Source organism: Muscardinus avellanarius (assembly GCF_963383645.1).
Source record: "Muscardinus avellanarius genome assembly, chromosome: 7".
In the NCBI taxonomy this organism is placed as follows: domain Eukaryota; kingdom Metazoa; phylum Chordata; class Mammalia; order Rodentia; family Gliridae; genus Muscardinus; species Muscardinus avellanarius.
In genome coordinates, this window is record NC_137793.1 from 30,625,822 (window position 1) to 30,648,526 (window position 22,705).

A 22,705-nucleotide genomic window follows, 5' to 3' on the forward strand; every position below is an offset into this window, starting at 1 on the left:
TTAAAATGTCAGTCAATCAGCTCATAACAGCACTCTGCTCAGTACCCACAGGTCATCAACTACAACATACATTTTAATCTCCATGTTTCTCCTCTAATTCGCCTCCTTTCCTCTGTTCAAAAGTTCATGATCTGCTGTGTGCTGTGTTTCCTATCTATGTCTCAGCCTATTTTCACAATGTACCATGCATGTTTCCGAAACCAGTTTTTAACTAGGAAAATCCTATTTACTCTGGACAGTCTCACTTAAATCATTCTTGGCATCTTTCATGGATTCCACATCAGGTTTCAAGATCTCAACTTGAGTTGTCAGACATTTGTGTACATGTCTGTATATTTGCATTTATTTTATTCTGTTTGGTTTAGAGTAAGGTTTGCTTGGGTGCCTCTTCTACTATATCCTGACGTCCTATTATGTCTTATTTGTTCTCATTTCTTAGCAAATGATTTTTTTTGTTGCCATTGAATTAAATTGTGCATATAAGAAAAATATATTTAATCTCCTGGGCTCCAAAGGACATAACATTAGTTTTTGCCAGTGTAGATGTTTGAATTTTCTGCTCTGGTCAGGAATAAAGTCCATGTCCTATCTGCATCTTGGCAGGAGCTTTGCAGCGAATACCGACAGCTTGTGAGGAATGGAAAACTCCCTTGCACCCGAGAGAATGACCCCATCCAGGGCCCAGATGGGAGAATGCACGGCAACACCTGTTCCATGTGTGAGGCCTTCTTGTGAGTAGAGCAGCAGCCAGAGAACTGACAGAGGGTTTCGTCCTTTCTATTTTATGTCTACGTTCAATTATGAGAAGACCACTTTGACAGGGAAATAAAAGAACTAAAGCATATTTAGAGAAACTGCCTGATTGGAGAAAGGCATAAAAATATACCCTTTGAGAATTAAGGATAGAGGAGAGTCACAATCTTGAAATATCCATGGGGTTTATTTCTAAGTGTGGAGATAAGACTGTGTCTGGGTTACATCCATGGATAAAAGTGAGGCCCATGGGTGAAAGCTCTGGAAGACAAGTTCTAACTCAATGCCAGGAAGAACTTTCTAACAATCTGATTATTTAAAAGAAGAAATGACTTAACCAATAATATAAGTAAAGGCATGATAGATTAAAGCAAAGGTTCACTAGAGATATAACACTGAGCATTGGAAGTCTAGAAAATCACCTCTGAAATAGGGTTTAAATCCCTACTTTGAGCCAGGAATGATAGTACATGCTTGTAATCCCAGTACTTGCAAGGCCGAGACAGGGTAATCACAGCTTCAAGACCAGCCTCAGCAACTTAACAAGACTCTCAACAACCTAGTGAGACCCTGTTTCAAAACAAATAATAATAATAATAATAATAAAGTATGGGGGTATAGTTCAGAGGTAAAATGCTTCTGATTTCAATCCCTAGAACAAAAACAAAAAATCCTAATTGTTAGACAAGTTAGATATTCTGTTATCTTTTCAGCAAATTGGGGGTTATAATACTAGTTAATACTAGATTTAGATACATTTAGTTGTGAAGATTTCATAGTTTGAGCACAGGGTTAGGCACGCAGTAAGAACTGAATAAATGTTAACTGTAATCATTAAATTATATTTGAGATTACTTCCAATCTGAAAATTTTACAATTCTTTCTCATTTTTCTTTTTTTTCTTTCTCATTTTTCAATCACTCTCTTTTAGCCAAGCAGAAGAAATGGAAAGGAAAAATAATGAAAGTAATTCAAGAAATAAAAGGCAATCTGCAAATTCCACTTCTTTTGAGGTGAGGGCACCTCCTTCAGTAAGGCAGAGGCACACAGGCCTGGGGATTCGCAGATGGTAGGCAGGGAACATGTAAATTCCCCTGGATTCCAGGAAGCATTTGTGTGGTTTGTGCTTTCGTATGTGTTGGCATTTGTGCATATACACATGTACATATGAAATTATTTCTTCTTTGAGGGTCTATTGCTTTTTATCACTTAACCATATCCTTGCCAGCAAAGTGAAGAACTGTTCGAAACTAGGCCAGCTGTTGATCTCCATTGTTCAAAAAAAGAAACCTAAATTTCAGTCATTTTGCAATCCAATCAATCCAACTTGTGGTCAACCCGTCCAACGTTTCTCCTTGATTTTCTAGGAGCTGTGTAGTGAATACCGCAAATCGCAGAAAAATGGACAACTCCTTTGCACCCGAGAGAATGACCCCATCCAGGGTCCAGATGGGAAGATGCACGGCAACACCTGCTCCATGTGTGAGGCCTTTTTGTGAGTGGAGGGAGCAGCGGCCCTGAGCTTCTTGGGGCAGGGGGAGGGGGCATGGGTGCTGCAGGAAGTGTAAAAGAATAGGGATATTGTTTTCCCTCTTCAATACAGCATTCAGTTCTGTGTGTCACATTTAAAGGAACTAAAAACCAAACAACATTAACAAAAGCAAGTGGAAAGGTTTCACACTAGAGCCACGTAAGAGATTCAAAATGAGCAAGACACAGAAATGAAATAGTTCACCATCTCATTTATATGTGGAGTCTCAAAAATCCCAACTCATAGAAGTAGAGAGTAGAATGCTGATTACCAAAGGCGGGGGTCGGGTAAGGCTGGAAGTTGGACGGAGATGTTGATCAAAGGGCATACTTTCAATTAGGAGGTTAAGTTTTGAGATCGACCGCACAGCATGATGACTTGTTAATAATATGTCAGGTGATTCAAAAGAGTTAAAAAATAGAGAGTGTGTGTGTGTGTGTGTGTGTGTGTGTGTGTGAACCTGGGGGGTTGAACCCAGGGCCATTCTACCTCTGAGCTATACCCCCAGCCCTACTTTATTTTTACTTTAAAACATTATCTTGCTCGGGTTGCTGAGAGTCTTACTACTTGCTGAGGCTGTCCTCAAACCTGTGATCCATCTGTCTCAGCCTCCCAAGTACTGGGATTACAAATTTGCACCAGCACACCTGGCTAAAAGAATGGATTTTAAATGTTCTAATCACACAGAAAAGATAAGTGTGTAATGTGATTATGCTCATTAACTTGATTTAATCATTTTATCATGGTATACCTATATAAAAGTATTCCACTCTATCCCCTAAGTAGATGTAATTACTTGTCAAATAATAATTTTTGTGGTACTGGGGATGGAACCCAGGGCCTTCTATCTCTGGGCCACATCCCCAACCTATTTTGTATTTTATTTGGAAATAGGATCTCACTAAGTTACTGAGAGCCTCACTAAGTAGCTGAGGCTTATTTCAAACCTGCATGATTCTCTTGTCTCAGCCTCCAAAGTACTGGGATTACAAGCAGTGCCACCATGCTCAGCTAAAGTAATTTTAAAAAAAGATATGTAGAATAATTTCTTCTATGGCATCAAAGAGACAACCTGGAATTTTTCACCCAGGAAAGAAATATTTTATTATAATCATATTAATTGTTTTAGTTTTCTGAAAATAAGAAAATAGATAAAATTATAGGTAAAATACCATGGTTATACATAGAAATTAATGAGATTTTTCTTTCCATTTTTTTAGTTCATATTTTTTGTTCCTGCTCATTCTGTGTATATTTAAGAAATAGAACTGAAGTGGGTAAGAAGTCTAGAGAGACAGATTTGGGTATAAGAAGAATGACTATAATAAAATGGAGTCAGGAATGATTATTTTTTAGTGTGTAGGAGAGGGATGTCTACTTGTAGAGGTCTTACAATGTCACTTTAGAATAGATAAAAAGATAGGACTCCTTAAACAAAAGATACCATGCTCCAGAATCTCTTAATATTTTTAACAAAAATATTCTCCAACTTAATTTCTATGTGATAATAGTCTCTGAAAAGCCTTAATTATTTGGTTTTCTCTGATAAAGAACAATATAATTAGGCAGATTTCTCCCATAGAGTCTGAACCATGGAGCACTAAATATCTATTAGATGAAAAGTCAAAAATGATGATCAGATAATTACTGTAATTTACATGTATTGAATGGACATAATTGGATGGTCTTTTCTAAAAGCCTTGCTACTTAATCTAATTTAATTACCATTGCAGTCACATGTAATAGGTTCTGTATTACCACAAGTTACAGATTAAAATCTAAGGTCCAGAGTAGTTGAGAATTCTAGAAAAGTCAGCATAGGATTTGTGCCACGTAGGTAAAGAAAATGATATTTCTCACTATAGTCTGTAGACAAGATATAATCACTTATCAAGCCTTTTATGAACTGGTAGGCATATTTTCCTCTACTTAGGCTTGTTTCAGTCTATTTTCTTTTTAATTTTCCTCTAGAATTAATTTTCCAAGATAGTGAAGCAAATCTGCCACCTACTGGCCAGTTCCTTTCTCTCCTGATAATTTTTGATTAAGGAAAAAAAAAAAAAAACTTCTTAAATGTTCTGGTCAACTTAGACTTGTAGTAAAGTTTCGATCAGTTTTCATATAAAGAAAAATAAAAAATTAAGTATATTTCATTAGTTTCTCCCATAAATATAAAAATTCCTTATAAAAACAATCCTGTTCTCTCATAGTGTATGGGTATGTTCACCAAGGCTATTTATTGAGTTTCTCGAGAATCATTCTTCCCACCAAAGACATATTTTGTATACTTTAATACGATGTGAGAAACAGCTTTTTCAACTTTCTAACATGTCTAATTTGCTTGATAGTCAAATGTTTTCTTGATTAGAACACATTAGACATCTTCATAAATTATGTATTTTTTTTTTTTTGTCTATCCAACAGGGTTGAATGATTTATCATGTATTCAGTTATCCTATAGGTTCACACCACTGACCTCAGTTTTCAACACAATCAACCGGTTATCCAAAATTGTTAGAGGTAGCCTCACTCTGGCTTCCCCTCCATCATATTGTGTGTGTGTGTATTATTGGGGATTGAGCCTAGAGGCATTCACCTTTGAGCTACACCCCTAGCCATTTTGTGTGTGTGTGTGTGTGTGTGTGTGTGTGTGTGTGTGTGTGTCTTGAAACAAGTTCTCACTAAGTTGTTGAGTATATGGTTAAGTTGCTGAGGCTGGCTTTGAACCTGAAATCTTCCTGTCTCAGTCTCCCAAGTATGAGGATTTCAGGACCACTGTGCCTGGCAATCATTTGCATATTTTTGGAAGGTTTGCTTGAGGAAGTGACAATGTGATATCAGTCCCTTATATCACTATGTCAATCAGTTTATTTTGTACCAGATGCCATTTTAGTTGGTTTAAATATATCAACTCATCTGACATTCCTAAGAGAAAGGCATTCTTACTACTCCTCTCCTATGCCAGCACCACTCCCCATTTAAAGATGCGGGAGGCACAGATCTCAGATAGGAACTTCTTATTTTCTTTTCATAAGCCGACTCCAGGGTGCTTCCTCTTAACCATCACGTGTTACTGCCTCCCAGAAGCCAAATACTACCACTTTGTAAGTGGTGATCTCAGAAGCAGATCAGAGGGTATTACTGGAGCACACATTCAGGGATATATGCAGGCTTAGGCAGTATGAACGGATGTTCTCTTGCACAGCATTCTCTGGAGGTCAGGTGAACTAGTCTAGTTCATCATATAATAAAATGACAGCCTGCTATGGGTGGATCTTTGGGGCTGCTTGAGACTCGTCAAAGCAGAGAATGAGCAGTCTGTGTGTAAAATATCCATTCTATGGGATTAAAATATATTTATTTTTCCTCTTTTCCTCCCTTTTTTCTTATAGTAAACAACAAGAAAAAGCAAGAGCAAAGGCTAAAAGGGAAGCCGCAAAGGTAATTTTGCCAGTAAGGCTGATGCTGCATCCTGATATTATTTCCCTATAATATTCTACTTTCAGTACAGATGTGTGAGAGTAATGCAATTGTTAGCTGAGGTTAGCCTCAAACCTGTGATCCCCTTGTCTCAGCCTCTATAAGTACTGAGATTAGAGATGTGAACCACAGAGCCTGGCTTAGTCTTACTAAGCTTTTAGTCTCAAATTAGTCTCAAATTAGTATTAACTTGTGCAGTTTAATAATTTCAATTTATACCATTTATTCTGGACACCATTCTGACTGTTGTAATCCAAAACATTTTTTTTTTTTTTGAGATTTCACTGGATGTCAAGCTGGGTTTGTGGGCTCAGGACATGGTAGTAGGAAGTGGAAAAAGGGACAGAACTAGGTTCTGCTTTCATATCATGGATACCAGAAGGAGAGACAGAGGGAGAGGGAGAGGGAGAGGGAGAGGAGAGGGAGAGGGAGAGGGCAGGAGAGAGAGAGAGAGAGAGAGGGGGGGGGGAGGAAGAGGGAGAGGGAGAGGGAGAGGGAGAGGGAGAGGGAGAGGGAGAGGGAGAGGGAGAGGAGAGGGAGAGGGCAGGAGAGAGAGAGAGAGAGAGAGAGAGGGGGAGAGGGAGAGGGAGAGGGAGAGGGAGAGGGAGAGGGAGAGGGAGAGGGAGAGGGAGAAGGAGAGGGAGAGGGAGTAAGTAGAGAAGAGAAGAGGAGAGAGAGAAGAAGAAGGAGGAGGAGGAGGAGGAGGAGGAGGAGAAGAAGAAGAAGAAGAAGAAGAAGAAGAAGAAGAAGAAGAAGAAGAAGAAGAAGAAGAAGAGGAAGAAGAAGAAGAAGAAATAATCCCAAAGGCCACTCCCCCAGAAACCTCTCCCTAGCAATCAAGCCCTGCTAACAATCTTGTTTGTTGTCCCGAACAACAGCTTGTTCCACAACCCTGTGAGGCCTAGGGGGGCATTCTAAATCCAAACCATTACATCTTCATATATGTATTATTTCAAAAAAAGAAAAGGAAGTATAAGATCCCAGTTATTACAATTTAGAGAAAAAATGTGTATATTACCATATTTAATCTTTACCACCAACAAGCTATGAAAATACTTGTTTTCTTGTCCTCAATTCTCATCATTAAAAGAGTCCTTTTACTGTCCATTATTTTTATCCTACCCTCCATGCTTTTATGCTTTCCTAATGTTATCGTAGAGAGCAGAGCAGGCTCATTTTGTGCATAGATACTGCATTACTCTCACACAATAGCCGTATATACGATTTGTTCCCTTTATTCTATTTTTCTTAACAATAACTACAAAAGTCCAAAACTAATTATTATTTGGGGAAAGTTGAGATTTAAACTGACTCTTTCAAAAAATAACTATGTTTCTGTTAGATGGAATTATTTATTGGTGATTTAGTGTTGAAAATGTGTCTCATTCATTTATTTGATGAATTACCAAGTCTTCTTGATATTCCTGATGGAATATCAAGGATATTCCTTCACCCATTGTTCTTTTTCTATCATATTCTGCTGATTTAAAACCACATCACAGTCGGGCGTGGTGGCGCACGCTTGTAATCCCAGCATTCGGGAGGCTGAGACCTGAGGATTGCGGTTCACGGAGGGCCTCAGCTACTTAGTGAGGCCCTCCGCAACTCAATGAGACCTGGTTTCAAAATAAAGAATAAAAGCTGGGCGTGGTGGCGCACGCTTGTACTCCCAGCACTCAGGAGGCTGAGACTGGAGGATCGTAGACAGCCTCAGCTACCTAGTGAGGCCCTCTGCAGCTCAGTGAGACCCGCTTTCAAAATAAAGAATATAAAATAGAGCAGGGGGTGTAGCTTGAAGGTTGAATGCCCCTGGATTCCACCCCCAGACCCTCAAAAAAAAAAAAATCCACATCACCAATTCCTAGACAAGAACTTACACCCAAAAAGATGTCGATTTCTCCAAGGATCAGACCGATTCTGTCCTCCACCTCAAAAGATTAGTCTTTACTTCTTAGTTAGAGGACAGTATTTTCTCTTCTTTCTCAGCTTCGTAAAGACAAACTCCAGGCCAGCAACATTCTCAGTGCCTCCAGGAGGGCTTTTCTTCCAAGTCTATGGAATCTGCTCACCTGTGGCCTTTCGTAGCTTGTATAGACTGCATTATGCAACACAACAGGAACTTGCATGCTTGCTGTTGGTTTCTACCACTTCTGTCAGCCTCATTCTGTACCTTAACTATAAGCACCCTCAGGTGCAGGATGATGCTACCAAGTTACAGATCTTCTGTAACACCAGGACAAGTCTGAGCCCATGATGGGAGCTCTGTACCTACTTACTGATTTATTGCTTCATGTAATCACTTTTCTTTTGGGGGCTTTTCCCACATTGGTCTGTATTACTTATAATTCATAATAGATAAAGATGCAAGGATTAAAAAACTCCTCTGAGAAACCATTTTCTTCATTTTCTAGGAATCCTGCAGTGAATTTCGGGATAGAGTGAGGGATGGAGTGCTTGTGTGCACCAGGGAGAACGATCCTGTTCTTGGTCCAGATGGAAAAATGCATGGGAACAAGTGTGCCATGTGTGCGAGTGTGTTGTAAGTTTCCGTCCCTATCCCTCCTGCTGTGTGTCCTTGTCAGTATCCATCCTGAATTAGCAGATTCTTTGTCCATGTGTAGTTTCTATGCCATTGATTAGCCGGGTGTGGTGGTACACACTTGTAATCCCCACGCTTGGGAAGCTGAGGCAGGAGGACCACACAGGTTTGAAGCCAGCCTCAGCTACTTAGTGAGGCTCTCAGCAACTTAGTGAGACCTGGCTTCCAAATAAAATATTTTAAAAATAGGTATGGGAGTATAGCCCAGAGATAGAAAGCCTTGGGTTCTACTCCAGTACCATACACACAATAAATAAACAAACAAACAAACAAATAAATAAATAAACCATTGATTATACAGAACAAATTCTTAAAAACAAATGGGCAAGACATTAAGTACTATTGAACCATACAGTGCCAATGTTATTGTCTGTTCAAATTTTCTATCTTGTATTTAAGTCAAGGGGAAATATGTACATAAGTGCTAATATGTTTTTAACCTGATAAACTTCATTTATAAGAAAAAGAAGTTTCATATTGCATCCTCAACCATATATTTTATGATTCTGTGAGTACATTCAGATATGGGCTAAAGGAAATTAATTCCATGGAAGTGGGTGGGGCTGATATATAAAGATTGTTAAGATAACCTGAAGAAGAAATGGGATAGAAAGGGTTGGATCTATCCTCTCAAGGATATTACTCTGTGTAGGTGAAATGCATGCTTGTGTAAATGGCTTTGTGTGGTGTACAGTGAAACCCCTAAGAGACAGGTTCCTGCATGATATGCTTACTAAAGCATCTTCCTATTAAGCCAGGTCAGGGTTTCCCAGGCCTTTTGCTGAGAGCTGTAAATCTGCTGTGTGGGATAATGTAAGAGCTGAGTGTTACCACTTCTGTCTTTGTTGTTAGTCTCCTAATCCCCTCCTGAGCTTCACTCTAAACTAAATGTTGAGAAGAATATATTTAAATAACTGCATAAAGAAATGAAGAGTTATTGTCAAAACTTTCATAGGTCTTGGCCTAACCTTAGATATATTCATGTAATTTCTCAAAATGAGAAATTGATAGAGTAGGGCCATTAGTGTAAATAGTGGCCTGGTGTTCAAGAAATTGGGGTTTGTTGAATGGTGCTGCGATGATGAGATGTGGAAAATGCAGTGTTTGCCAGGTTTGATGTGCTAAATGTCAGGAGAAAATGCAAGAAATACCAGATCATTAGTCTAATGATCAACCTCAAAAAAGTAGCTACTGAATTTTACTGGATTTGAACCAATGAAACTCCAAACTTGACTTTCATTGTGAACACAGCCAGCTCCCTTAAAAATAATATTTAGCCAGGCGTGGTGGTGCACGATTGTAATCTCCGTGCTTGGGAGGCAGAGACAGGAGGATTGTGCAAGTTTGAAGCCAGCAGCGCTGGCTTAAGAGACCCTGTTTCCAAAAAAAAAAAAAAGTATAAAATAGGTCTAGGAGTATAGCCTGGAGGTAGAAGGGTTTCCAGGAACCCCAGTATCACCAAAATAATAATAATAATAATAATAATAATAATAATAATATTTAAAATTTTGTAACTTATGGTGAAACATGGTATATATGATGAAGGGCCCATCACCTGATTGGCATCACTCTTTGCTTTCATCATTGATATGGTATTTATTTCTATAGAGAAAGCATCACAATTTAAAACATCAAGACAATTGTGACTTCTTATAGAGCCTCGATTAAAGTCATTGATTTACTAAAAGTAACTCGATTACCACTTGCTGATAAAATATATTTCTGTCTCAATATTATTATTTTTTAGAGGGGAATGATAGACTGCCAAATTACTCTGCATGTTGGCCAAAGTCATTGCACTGCTTGGGATGGATACAATTGTTCTGAAGACTTCTGAATTTTGAACTGGAGGATCTTCAATCCTTCTTGAAACATATTCCCCAAAGTTGGTGGAGAATTTTACTCAGCCTATACCTTCTTCTTCTATTACAGCCAACTTGAAGAAGAAGAGAAGAAAAACAATAACCACGATAGAGAAGAAGCAGAGAAAGTTGAGGCTGATAAAGTTAAGAGAGAAGCAGTACAGGTAGTTGCATCAGATCATCAAAGCCACATACGTACATAGTCAATGATCATTCCTCCTAGGCAAGCCTCCTGCTCCCTCTCATCCCAAAGTCTTGGTAATTTTGCAAGCTAAGAAAATATATTTGGATCCTAATGGATGAGAAGACTCCTCCTTACTGGTTAAATTTACTCACGTTTTAGCCGGGGGTGGTGGCGCACGCTTGTAATCCCAGCATTCAGGAGGCTGAGACCCGAGGATCGCGGTTCATGGACAGCCTCAGCTACGTAGTGAGGCCCTCCGCAACTCAGTGAGACCCGGTTTCAAAATAAAGAATAAAAAATAGGGCAGGGGGTGTAGCTTGGAGGTCGAATGGCCCTGGGTTCCATCCCCAACACCTCCCCCCAAAAAAACATGTACTCACGTTTTTGCCATTTGTAATATCTCTGCAAGTGGTACCTCAGTCGCCATTGCTCCTCTCTTTATCCTTTTCTAATTTGGAAGATCTCGTTTCTATGCTTTCCATTGCTCTCTAGTAGCTACTTTTGACTACTGAGCAATAGTAATCATTTAAACATAGAAGGCAGGGCACGTCACCCAGGGCTCTTCGTCTCATTTGAGTTAGAATCAGGTGACTTATAATGGCATGTGTGTCCTCATCCCTGTCACTTTCCATTGTTCTACATACTGTTCTTCTTTTGCCAGGTATGCTGGCCACCTTCATACTTCTTGGACAGACCTAAAGTCAGCATATGGCTTCCTGTCTTCTCTACTCATCGTTATTATGATTGAAAAACTGATCTGAACTAGTACTGTCAGGGTTCAAACACTTAACCCCATAGTCTTATCAGCAAGGTCAGGTTATTAAGATCTTTGTGTTTAGTTTCCTGATATATAAAATAAGGCTATTATTAATACAGATTTTTTTATGAAGTAAGTCCCAAGAAACTTGTCTGTGTATAATAATAGTGTTTCCCATATCTTAAGTGCTCCATCTATAATATTATACCTATTATTGTCAACATTATTATTTGTCTAGTCTCATTGTCCAATGGTCTCACCACTTCTTCAACATACAATCAACTTTCTATTCTATATGGTTTGTTGAGTCACAAATTTCCCTTTCCGTCTCCTAAAACACCCAGTCCACTTTACATGGCTCAGAATAAACTTTAGCTACTCCATAGAGATTTTCCTTCTTTATTCAATATATTTAATAAGTCTATCATTTCTTATGCCAGAAATTTTTCTTTATTTTTAATTATATCATTTAATTCTAACAATTGTTTTTATATATGTTCTTCTATGAGTTTTCTATGGTTTCTGTAACAAATTATAACATGGATGCTGAAGTTTATTACCTATGATTCTGTAGGGTAGGAGAATGACAAGGATCTCCCGAGGCTAGCTTCAGTGGGTTGGCAGGGCTTCATGCCTCTCTGTAGTCTCTAAGGCACAGTCTATCTTTTTGCTCTTCCAGCTCTCTTTCATGATTCTTGGACTTTTTTCTCCATCTCCAAGACCAGGAGAATCACATCTCTCCAACTGTTTTTCTGTGGTCCCATCTCATTCTCTATTCTGCCACATTCTTTACATTTTAAAGACTGAACCTTGTGATTGCATTAAACCTCTTAGGACAATTCCAAAAAGTCTTTCCATCTCAAGGCCCTTAACCCAATCACATCTACAAAGCCCATTTTGTCATATAAGGTAATAATACTCATCGGTCCTGGATATTAGAAGTTGGGTATATTGGCAAGGGTAAAGGCTTTTATCTTGTAGACCACAAATTACTTTACAAATGTTAGAGACAGTAAGCCATTCTTATTTTGTATCTCTCACAGTGTCTATATCTATAATGTTTGAATCAGAGTTTTCTAAAGGGATTTAAAACAGTGATCTTATGCTCCAATTAGTGCATGACTTAGACTGCTGAAAAGAATCTTCACTATATTGGTCTTTTCTATGCATTTGGGGAGGATTATATTGTAGTTCTCAAAGGGGTAATGTGAAGGACTGTGTCCAAGGTTTACTTATCTGATTCTTCCTTCATTTGTAAGGAGCTATGCAGTGAATACCGTCAGTATGTGCGGGATGGTCGGCTCCCCTGCACCAGAGAGAACGACCCCATCGAGGGTCTGGATGGGAAAATCCATGGCAACACCTGCTCCATGTGTGAGGCCTTCTTGTGAGTAGAGTTGCAATCGCTGCTTCTGTTGTGTGCAGAAGGAGAAAATTCTCGGGTGGGTGAGAGGGGTGACATTAGAAATTTGCCCCAGGAGGTAGATAATGAAGCCTGAGTTTGAGGACTCATGTATCGTAAGTCAGGTACTTAGCATATTTCTTTTTAGTGTTCTGAAAGGTACTTGAAGCACCACCCATCATTTGCTTAGACTGAATTACACTAAACTTAATGGCATGAAAAGACTAGGCCTTCTGTTCTCTGCCTTTATCATAGATCACTATGATGGGTAATTCAGAAGTATAACCTTTGGGTGCTAACAAGTTAAAAATATGCCAACATATAATTAATATCCTAACTGCTTTTTTGAGGAGAAGGACAATATCTGGCTTCTCCAAAAGGAATATGGCAGTCAACATTTATTTACTCGTTTGCTATGGCATATGTGTCTTATTCTTTAAGCAACATTAAAAACCAGACTGATGGTATATAGGGCCATGAATTTACCTTTCAACTCCCAAGCTTAGTTGACAGGGGTATAAAAGCAATGTTTTTTTCCTATCTAGAGATATTTCCCTTATATCTAGAGATATTTCCCTTATAAGATAATCTGCACTGAGTACTAGGACTGATTCTCACCTACCCCTCTCTTACAGCCTGCAAGAGGCAAAAGAAAAAGAAGCTGAATCCAGAGCAATAGTGAAACGAGAATCTGAAAAAGTCGTTCTGATGGTATGTGCATACCCGGTGCAAGCAAAGGTGTCCCATTTCTCTGAAAATCCACTCATGGAATTGCTGAAGGCATGCCTGGCTGTCACGCAAACCTATTTTTAAGTTCTATGTGCTTACTAGGAATTGAGTGATACAATGGTCAGGAGAAAAAAAACAAAAAACCTTAGGCTATTTTCTTTTTTTTCTCTAACAAGTGCTTAGTTGCCGGGGTCCAGCCCTAGCAAGAGTCAAGGTTCGTGTGCTGGTGAGAGGAGAGTCAAGGTTGTGAGAGAGAAGACACTGGCATATGAGACCAGATGGCAGCTTCTCGAACTTTATTCTGATGGAAGCTTCTCCAGCTTCTCTCTTACTTTTTTCTTACTTCTTTCTTACTCCTCTCTTACTACCTTCTTACTCCTTTCTTTTCAGGATTTGTTACAATCTTTATAGTCATACAAACAGGAACTTCAAGGACAGAAAAAGTTTTTTACAGACTTCAGGGCAGGGTGCCAGACATTTAAATAATCATAGAAAGTATGCTTTGTCTCATCACAAGGCCAGCTTGAACTTAATCTTATATATTGGCCCAAATTAAGGTGAGTTTGAACTTAATATTTGGCCCAAACTTTATCCTTGGGAAAAAAATCTTTGCTGCCTGAGTCTCTCACAAGCCAATGCCCATCAATTTTAGTTATAATGCTTATACATAAAATTCCAATTATACATATTGATCCAAATAATCCTAAAATAATTTTTTGAAGAAGAGAATGCTAGACATCTTTCATGGGAAATCTATGCCTTTGCGGGTCCCCTGATCGAGCTTTCTCAAGATCTGCATGAGATGCTGTAGCACTTAGTAGAAACTCAAAAAAAAAGAATTTTCAAGAAAATGCCCAAATCATTGCCTTTTCTCCTTCTTTTAGGATACCTGCAATGAATTTCGAAGTCTTGTGCAAAATGGAAATCTTTTCTGTACACGAGAAAATGATCCTGTGCGTGGCCCAGATGGGAAGACCCATGGCAACAAGTGTGCCATGTGTAAGGCAGTCTTGTGAGTACACAAAGAAAGCTCCTACTGTGGACTTGGAGAGACTGGGATAGGGGAAGCCAGGGAGATGATATATATTGGCTTTTGCTTTTATATATAAAAGAAAGAAATGATTTTTGTGACATATTTTCAGGTGAATCTTTCTTTATAATGACCAAGATTCATAGTTTTAGGAATAGACAATACATTATTAGATTATTATATTCTCTTATTAGTTCCAGGGTATATAGGCTATCAGTATATCATTGTATCATTCTTGATACAATTTTAAGTTCTTTGAATAGTGGATCCCCTCTCTGGAAAACCGTCAAATTTATACCAGAAATAAAGCATATAGATTTGACTCTCAATCTGATTTTTCTTCATACGCTTTAAGTAATATCACATTTCAAAAACAAAAAACAGTTCTTCACAGAACGTTTGGAAGTATACCTAAAATATTTAAATCATGCAATAGCAATTTGCTAAACATCTACAATTTATACTATATATAATGATTATAAAAATGAATGACACAATCTTCTCAGAAATCATGTAGTCTATTACATATTAGACATGAATATGATCTAATATAAGCAAAGAATTGTAAAATGAAAAATGATGCCTATAATATGCTATGGTACTTCAAAGAAGGGACAAATAATAGGTTTAAGTGGGACAGAACCTTATAATTTGGATAAGATACAGATGTGATAGGAAGAAATGAAAGAAGAGGGGAATAGCTTGGGTGTACTTCTAAGTTAAGAAAACCATAGTATATAGGGAGAAAGCCATTTAGTTTAGTTAGAACTTACCACCTTCACCAACCTTGTCTATCAAAGCCAGGAGATTAAGGTCAATTCCATCTGTAGGGTTTTTTTGTTTTGTTTTGTTTTTTGTGGTTTTATTTATTTATTTATTTATTTTTAAGAAAGATTCACATCAGCAGTAAAATGGAGAAAAAGTGAGGGAAGGGACTGAGATTCAGAATGCCACTGGTGGTGGTGGTGGAGAAGGATGGGTTGTAGGAAGCCAGTAAGAGGCAACTGGAGCAAGGGAGCTGGATGAAAGATGAGTGGACCAAGGGGGAGATTTGCAAAGGCAAACTCCATGCTATGTGGCAACAGCTGGGCAAAGTAAAAGAGAGGCAGCCATCAGAGGTGACGCCAATGGCTTGTTCTTTGGAAAAAGCAAAGAATCCAGGAGGAAGCGCATGCCTGGTAGAGAAGACAAGTATTTAGAGGCCGTCCTGAATATAAGGTATTTCTGAGAAATACAACTGAAGATGCTCAGTAGATATTTAGAAAATACTAACCTAATGGCTCCCCTTGGCTGGTTTGTGATGATGTATATGTTGGTTTTCTTTTATCATGATGAGAGTTTTCTAGGCAAAGGACATCCATCACACCATGCATCTTTTTTTATTATCAGAAAAGGGGTCCTGAAACAGCATAGATGTTAAGTAAATGTTGGTGAGCTCTATATGAATCTAACTTGGTCATATGTTGAGGAGATAATAGAAATGAACTAAAATTTCTGTAAACTTTTATTCCCTATCTTCCTCTTTCTAATTTTCAGCAAGAAAGAAGATGAGGAAAGAAAGAAGAAAGAAGAGGATAATCAGAGAAATCCTGGGGGTGGAGGAGGGAAACCTCAGGTGAGAACAGATTTTAACTTCCAAATACAGAGTGCTGGATGCAGGGAGGGCAGGTCTACAACATGGCCTAAGGCAAAAGGGAAATCGAGGGAGTGGTGAGTCTGAATGGGGGCTTGGGAGATCAAGAGACTGAGGAAGTTTCCTTGAGATATCTTTGCTATTGATCCAAGGAAGCATCATAGGGCAAAAGACCACAGGATTTGGAGTGAGAGAGTTTGGGATATAATCCTGCCCTCAACCCCTCGGACCCGTGAAGCATTGAATAAATTGCTTCATCTTCCTTCTCTAATAGTACTCTTCTAGAGATAAACAGAATAATTGAGACAAGCATTTAGCACATTTCCTAAGACATCTTAAGTGTCAGCATGACAATATTGCATGCATCCCCTTGCGTTTGTGAATGTAATTTCCTTAGATTAGAGTTATCACACTTATCTTCTTATGGTCTTGGAATATCAAGACCATGTATTTGCTTCAAAGTCCATGTCTTTTACCTTTAATAAAAATATGTCCTATAGGAGACTGAATTCCCACAAGAAGTAGATTTGTTTAGACTTCTTTGTTTTTTCATAATTTGGTCAAACCATCTTCCTTGACATTTTGTGTAACTTTGTGTTCTCCCCCAGCATTTTTAATGTCTTCTATTCACACTAAGTCAGCATATTTTTTTCTTCAAAAGGACATTTAGGCTGGGCGTGCTGGCATACACTTGTAATCCCAGCATTTGGGACACTAAGACAGGAGGATCACAGTTCATGAACAGCCTCAGCTACTTAGTGAGGCCCTTTGCAACTCAGTGAGACCTTGTTTCAAAATAAAGAATAAAAAATATGGCGGGGGTATAGCTCAGAGGTAGAATGCCCCTAAATTCTATCCTCAGTAAAAAAAAAAAAAAAAAAAAAAAAAAAAACGACATTTAGCAAATACTGTGGGTCATACAGTGTCTGCTACTATTTAACTCCGCCATTGTTGTGGGAAAGGAGCCATAAATAATAAATGATACCTAAACAAACAAGGGAGGATGTGTTTCAATAAAACCTCAGTGTCAGAACAAGCAATAGAACAGATTTGGTGTGTTGGCTATAGTTGGTCCATCTTTAATCTATGATATTAATTCCTAGCCAGCTATATAATTTCCTTATGCATTCGTTATTTTGGTATTTGGAATGGAAGCGGCATCCTACCTCTGAACTGCACTTCTATTGTATATTTCATTTTGAAAAAGAGTGTTGCTAAGTTGCTAAGGGCCTCATTAAGTTGCTGAGGCTGCCCGCAACCTGCAATCCTCCCGTCTCAGCCTCCCAATTACTGGAATTATATGCATGTGCCACCATACCCAGCTCAAATATATATTCTTAAAAGCAACATTAAAAGGTATGACAACTGATCCCTTAGAACCAGAATAGTGCTGTATGCATTCATGTTTCTCTCACTCTCAACCTCATTATGATGTATAATTACAATAATAATAACAATATATTTAAAAAGAATATGAATTATTCTAGTCCATCTTGTTCTATGGGCAACAAACCAAAATGTTGAAATTCCTAGAAGGAGAGGTAGACAAGAACCTTTCTTACTCAGATTATTTAAAAAACTTGGTAACCATGCAATAAACTAAGTCCAGGTGGCCTGCTTTCTTCTCCCTAATCAGGACCCATGTGCAGAGTTTCGGGAACATATGAAAAATGGAAAACTCAGCTGTACTCGAGAAAGTGATCCTGTCCGTGGCACAGATGGGAAATCATACAACAACAAATGTGCCATGTGTAAAGACTTACTGTAAGTGTTTGTTGTAGCAGGCATATCTAAAGAAGAGCTATATATTTCTTTTGAAATAACGGCTATTTCTAATTTTTGATGGTCCTTCCATTAGAGTCATTCCTTTATTTTATAAATGTTATTTTATAAATGTTTTCTTTCTCCTGCATTTTCTAAAAAATATGAACCATAGAGGGGCAGCAGATCAAGTGACTGGTTTCTACTTTATTTTCTATTATAAATTCATGTCCTCTGAGTGCCATCATGATAGAGAATTGTCCTTCATTGTGTCTGAATCCTGTTTCAGCTGGTGGTTGGTGATGCATGTTTGTAATCCCAGCATTTGGGAGCCTGAGATAGGAGGATCGAGGTTAGCAGACAGCCTCAGCTACTTAGTGAGGCCCTCTGCAACTTACTGAAACCCAATATGAACTAAGAATAAAGGATGGAAATTATAGGGAGATAAGTTTGAACATACAGGGGACTTTGTCCTTGTGTGAGTGGATGCAACTTGTGATTATTGCACTGGGGTTTTAGTAACTCAGCTGATTATCCATCTGGATCAAGGGCAGAGAAAATGACTATGACATTTAGGATCTACAAACTCTTGAACCTCTTGCATCTCAGAGTGTGTAATAACAAGATGACCGTTGACTGTTTTCTCTTCCAGGCAAAGAGAAATAGAGGAAAAAGATAAGAATTCTGGCATAAGATCAAATGGGACAGGATCGAGAAAGGTGAGTCATTAAGGTATTGACTGAATATTCTTTCTATAAATCAACCCCTCACATTAAAAACATGGAAAGAGATTGCCTATATGATCAACTGAGTTCTTGCCCTTAGAAGATCAGGAGCTATCAATAAAATATAAGCATCACTGGCAACTCATTCAGTGTAACATCTAACGCCAGAGGGAAATCTTTCAGGCTGAAACACTTTACAGAACACTTTAGTAAGTCGTAGTTTATTTAATTTTCTTAACAGCATGGTACAGTACAGTCTTAAAACTTTAAAGAAAACAAGGTTCTACATCTGTCTTCTATCTATCAGTATTGCTGTTCTAACAATTACTACAAACAGTGCTGACAACAACACAAAGTTATCAACTTACATTTCTGGCAGTCAGAAGTGCTAAATGCTATCACCAAAACCAAGGTATTGGTAAAGAGGTGTGTGTGTGTGTGTGTAAGATCCATGGAGGATATTTTGTTTGTTTTTGTTTGGTCTTTTCTAACTTCTGGAGACTACTTACGTTCCTTGATTTGAGGCCACCTTTAAAGTGAGCATAGCAGTCCAAGCTTTTTTGTGTTTTATCATTCTGACACTGACTCCTCTGTTCCCTCCTTCATGGATAAGAACCTTTGTAATTACATTGGATTTTCTCTGGTAATTGCAAGTAAGAGCCCCCCCACACACACACCCCTTTTTGTGGTAGTGGGGATTGAACCTCTGAGCTACACTCCCAGCCTCATTGTAGTTTTTATTTTGAAACAGGGTCTCGCTAAGTTGCTGAGGGCCTCAGTAAATTGCTGAGGCTGCTGCAAATCACAATCCTCTTGTCTGTTTCCATGTACGGGTATTGGAAGCACACACCACCATGTCTGGCTAGCCTCACTTCAGATACAGCTAAATGTCAACCCTAATTTCATGTTCAACCATAAGCCCTTCTTGACAAGTAAGGCATTGTATTTACTGACCCCCAAATTAAGAGATGGACATCTTTGTGGGCCATAATTCTCCTTGAAAAAGCCAGGGTAAGCAGTTGCCTGATGCTTGGATAAAATCTTCTGGTTTTCAAATTCAGTCAAACACTATATGAATTCATCATTTATGATATATCTTCTTCTTTGCAGGATGTGTGTGATGAGTTTAGAAATCAAATGAAAAATGGAAAACTCATCTGCACTCGAGAAAGCGACCCTGTCCGGGGTCCAGATGGCAAGACACACGGCAATAAATGTGCAATGTGTAAGCAACGACTGTGAGTATATGCAGAAAATGAGGTTTTAACTGTGGGTCTTGAAAGCTTAATAATCATTTTCCAACAGTTTGAGGAAATAGCAGTGGTTTTAGAAGTAAATATTATAATTAGGATAAGATTTATAAGATATAGTTAATGATAAGATTTATTAATGATAATATCACTTTGGTCAAAATGAAATCTTTTTTCCATCCTTTTAGGGAAAGAGAAGCAGCTGAAAAAAAAAGGAAAGAAGAAGAAGACAAGAAAAATACAGGAAAAAATGGCAATGACAAGGTGGTAAAACATCGCATATACTAATACCCAAGTTTGGCTGGCTCATTGTACAGGGAATTCCTTTAACAGCCATTTGTGGAAAGTTGACTCCTGATCATGACATTTCATACAAAACAAGAAAGGCATGGCTAGATCTTACAAAGCTATCGCATGCAAGTTACTGTCCAGGAGCAGCTCTGATAGCTAGCTACCACACATATGTAGGACCAGTGACAATTGTCAAATTATTGTGGTTACACTTCCAGTAAATTTTATTTTATATATTTTAAAATAAACAAACAAATGCCAACGATTACAAACAGGAAGGCAAGTATCAAAAATTTAGAGTTTGAGATGAGAAATTCTTTAGCTGCATTTCAGTGTCACCTAGTGTTCACTCTGGGGCTTTATAAATACTACAACAGTGCACCACAACACACAACATGAACACATACAGCACCAACATGCAGCATAAGCTCCTCTAATTTGTTTATCACCTCCAATTAGAAAAGAAAAATAATACATTTTTATGAAGATTTTTCATTACCATTAGCAAGGCAACATTTTTCTTAAGCCTCCATACCAAGAAAAAGAAAATATTAGTAGTACTTGTATTTATTTTAAGATGTTTGGGGGAATATCTGTTGTACATGTCTGTAGATAAATGGCTTTGAGAATATAATTTACTGTACAACTTTAACCTCTATTGAACATTCATTTAAACTTCTGGTTAATTTTCAAGTTCATGATATTTGATATTTATTTTAGAAATTTCACACAACCCCCCCCACACACACACACGTGTGTGTGTGTGTATGTGTGTGTATGCATGTATACAGAGAAAAACTGAGATTTTGTGTGCTTTTCAAAAAAGAGCTTCAGTTTTATCTATTAATTCAAAGTTAAATAAGGTTTATAAATTTTCATATTTAAATATTCTCAGAATGTATGATGTGTGTTGTTTCAATTTTACAAATGAAAAATATTCAATAAAGAGAAGAGACAAAACCCATAAAGCAAGAGTTGGACTGTAGGCAAATGGTTGGTGTTATTCATGTATGTGGATATGATGATGTGGGTACCTAGAAAAGACAACGGTTCTAGTTACTTCTGAAAATGGTGGCTGTGAGACATTTGGTATATTCATCATGTTTTCAATCCAGAGATTTAAAAATATGCAGCAGATAAAAGTAGGCCTGGGGTTGTTTGAAAATCACAATGTAAAGAAGTAACACTAACTATAAGTAGTGTTTTTTTGTTGTTGTTTTGTTTTTTGGTGGTACGGGGATCCCTGGAAAACCTTCTACCTCCGGGCTACACTCCCAGACCTATTTTATATATTTTTTTACTTGAAAACAGAGTCTCTTAAGCCAGCGAGGCTGGCTTCAAACCTGCGCGATCCTCCTGTCTCCGCCTCCCAAGCGCGGGGATTACAAGTGTGAGCCACCACGCCCAGCAAGTAGTATTTTTTAAAGATCTTTTTTACTATTTTTTTTTTTAATCTCTACTTTGTCTCTTTGGAAAGAAAGTACCCTTCTTAAAAAAAGTTTAAGAGACATCTGTAAACTTCCACAGAACCCCACAGAGGCCAGATCTTGTGGACTAAGTTTCATTAGCTTCATTTGAAGGTACCTTTTTATGGTGAGGGGAGTAGTAGGGATTGAACCCAGGGAAATTATACCTCTGAGCTATACCCCCAGCCCTAGGGGTCTCAATAAGAGATCTCTTAAAAAAAAAGAAAAGGTCTTTTCTTAAAAGAAAGGGTCTTTCATTTTTTATTGTTTTGAAACAGGGTCTCAATAAGTTGCAGAAGGCCTCACTAAGTAGCTGAGCCTGGCCTCGAAACTATGGTCCTCCTGTTTCAACCTCCCAAGTACTAGGATTACAAGTGTGTGACACCATGCCTGGCTGGTCCTTATTTTTCAATCAACAAAATCTTAGCAAGGATGCATATGTGAGGCCCTAGATTTCATCCCAGCACTGAAGAAAAAAATATAGCTTCCTTTTTTTTGTTTTTTACAAATGGATAGTTTTATTCCCCATCATATTAAAAAAAAGAAGAAGAAGGAAAAGAAAATAGACTAATTGTTAGTTTGTTTCCGGTCAAAACCTCATCATTGCCAGGCGTGGTGGAATACACTTATAATCCCCATGCCTGGGAGGCAGAGACAGGAGGATTTTGCTGGTTCGAAGCCAGCCTCACTGGCTTAAGAGACCCTGTTTCCAAATAAAATATAAAAAATAGGTCTGAGAGTATAGCCTGGAGGTAAAAGAAAAAAAAGAAAGAAATAAAACCTCATCATAACTTCAATTACTTCATATTATTGTGTTATATTTTTCTGATCCATTGATGAAAAAAGTTATTTTATTTTAATATATTGAGAAACAAACACTGAAAGTGTGCCTGTTTGTATGTTTTGCCAGAGGAGTGTTTTCAGTCCCCTCCAGGGCTTTTGACTTAGACTTTCTGGTGTGTGAAGTAGTGAGAACAGTTTCAGAGACAGATCTGGGCCTCGGTCTCAGGAAGCTGTATTAAAATGGAACGGGCTGCCTGGGCAGTAGTGAGATTCCACTGGGGCAAGAAAGCATTTGAGAGAGATTCTGTGAAGAGGATTCAAATGCATTAGCAGAGATTGAATAAAGTGTCTTTTAGACACATTCCAACTCTGAAGTTTACCTGTCTCTATTTCTTCCCCACAGTATATATCTGACCAACCAAACATGTTTTCAGACTTTCAAGAGTAGACTATCATAGTAACATCATAT

General features: G+C 38.1%; 1 protein-coding gene across 1 annotated transcript in view; it reads left to right on the top strand.

Annotated features, from left to right (window-relative positions):
- Positions 1–22,705, top strand: part of SPINK5 (serine peptidase inhibitor Kazal type 5) — a gene marked incomplete at its 5' end in the record, with an annotated part of 79,206 nt that overhangs the window by 45,607 nt on the left and 10,894 nt on the right. The window contains 14 exons of the mRNA XM_080699222.1: positions 604–731; positions 1,685–1,766; positions 2,121–2,248; positions 5,677–5,725; positions 8,176–8,303; positions 10,296–10,389; positions 12,426–12,553; positions 13,204–13,267; positions 14,182–14,309; positions 15,864–15,942; positions 17,597–17,724; positions 18,374–18,440; positions 19,557–19,684; positions 19,885–19,963. Of these exons, the coding sequence (XP_080555348.1) occupies positions 604–731; positions 1,685–1,766; positions 2,121–2,248; positions 5,677–5,725; positions 8,176–8,303; positions 10,296–10,389; positions 12,426–12,553; positions 13,204–13,267; positions 14,182–14,309; positions 15,864–15,942; positions 17,597–17,724; positions 18,374–18,440; positions 19,557–19,684; positions 19,885–19,963 (1,410 nt within the window). The remainder of the gene's footprint in view (positions 1–603; positions 732–1,684; positions 1,767–2,120; positions 2,249–5,676; positions 5,726–8,175; positions 8,304–10,295; positions 10,390–12,425; positions 12,554–13,203; positions 13,268–14,181; positions 14,310–15,863; positions 15,943–17,596; positions 17,725–18,373; positions 18,441–19,556; positions 19,685–19,884; positions 19,964–22,705) is intronic.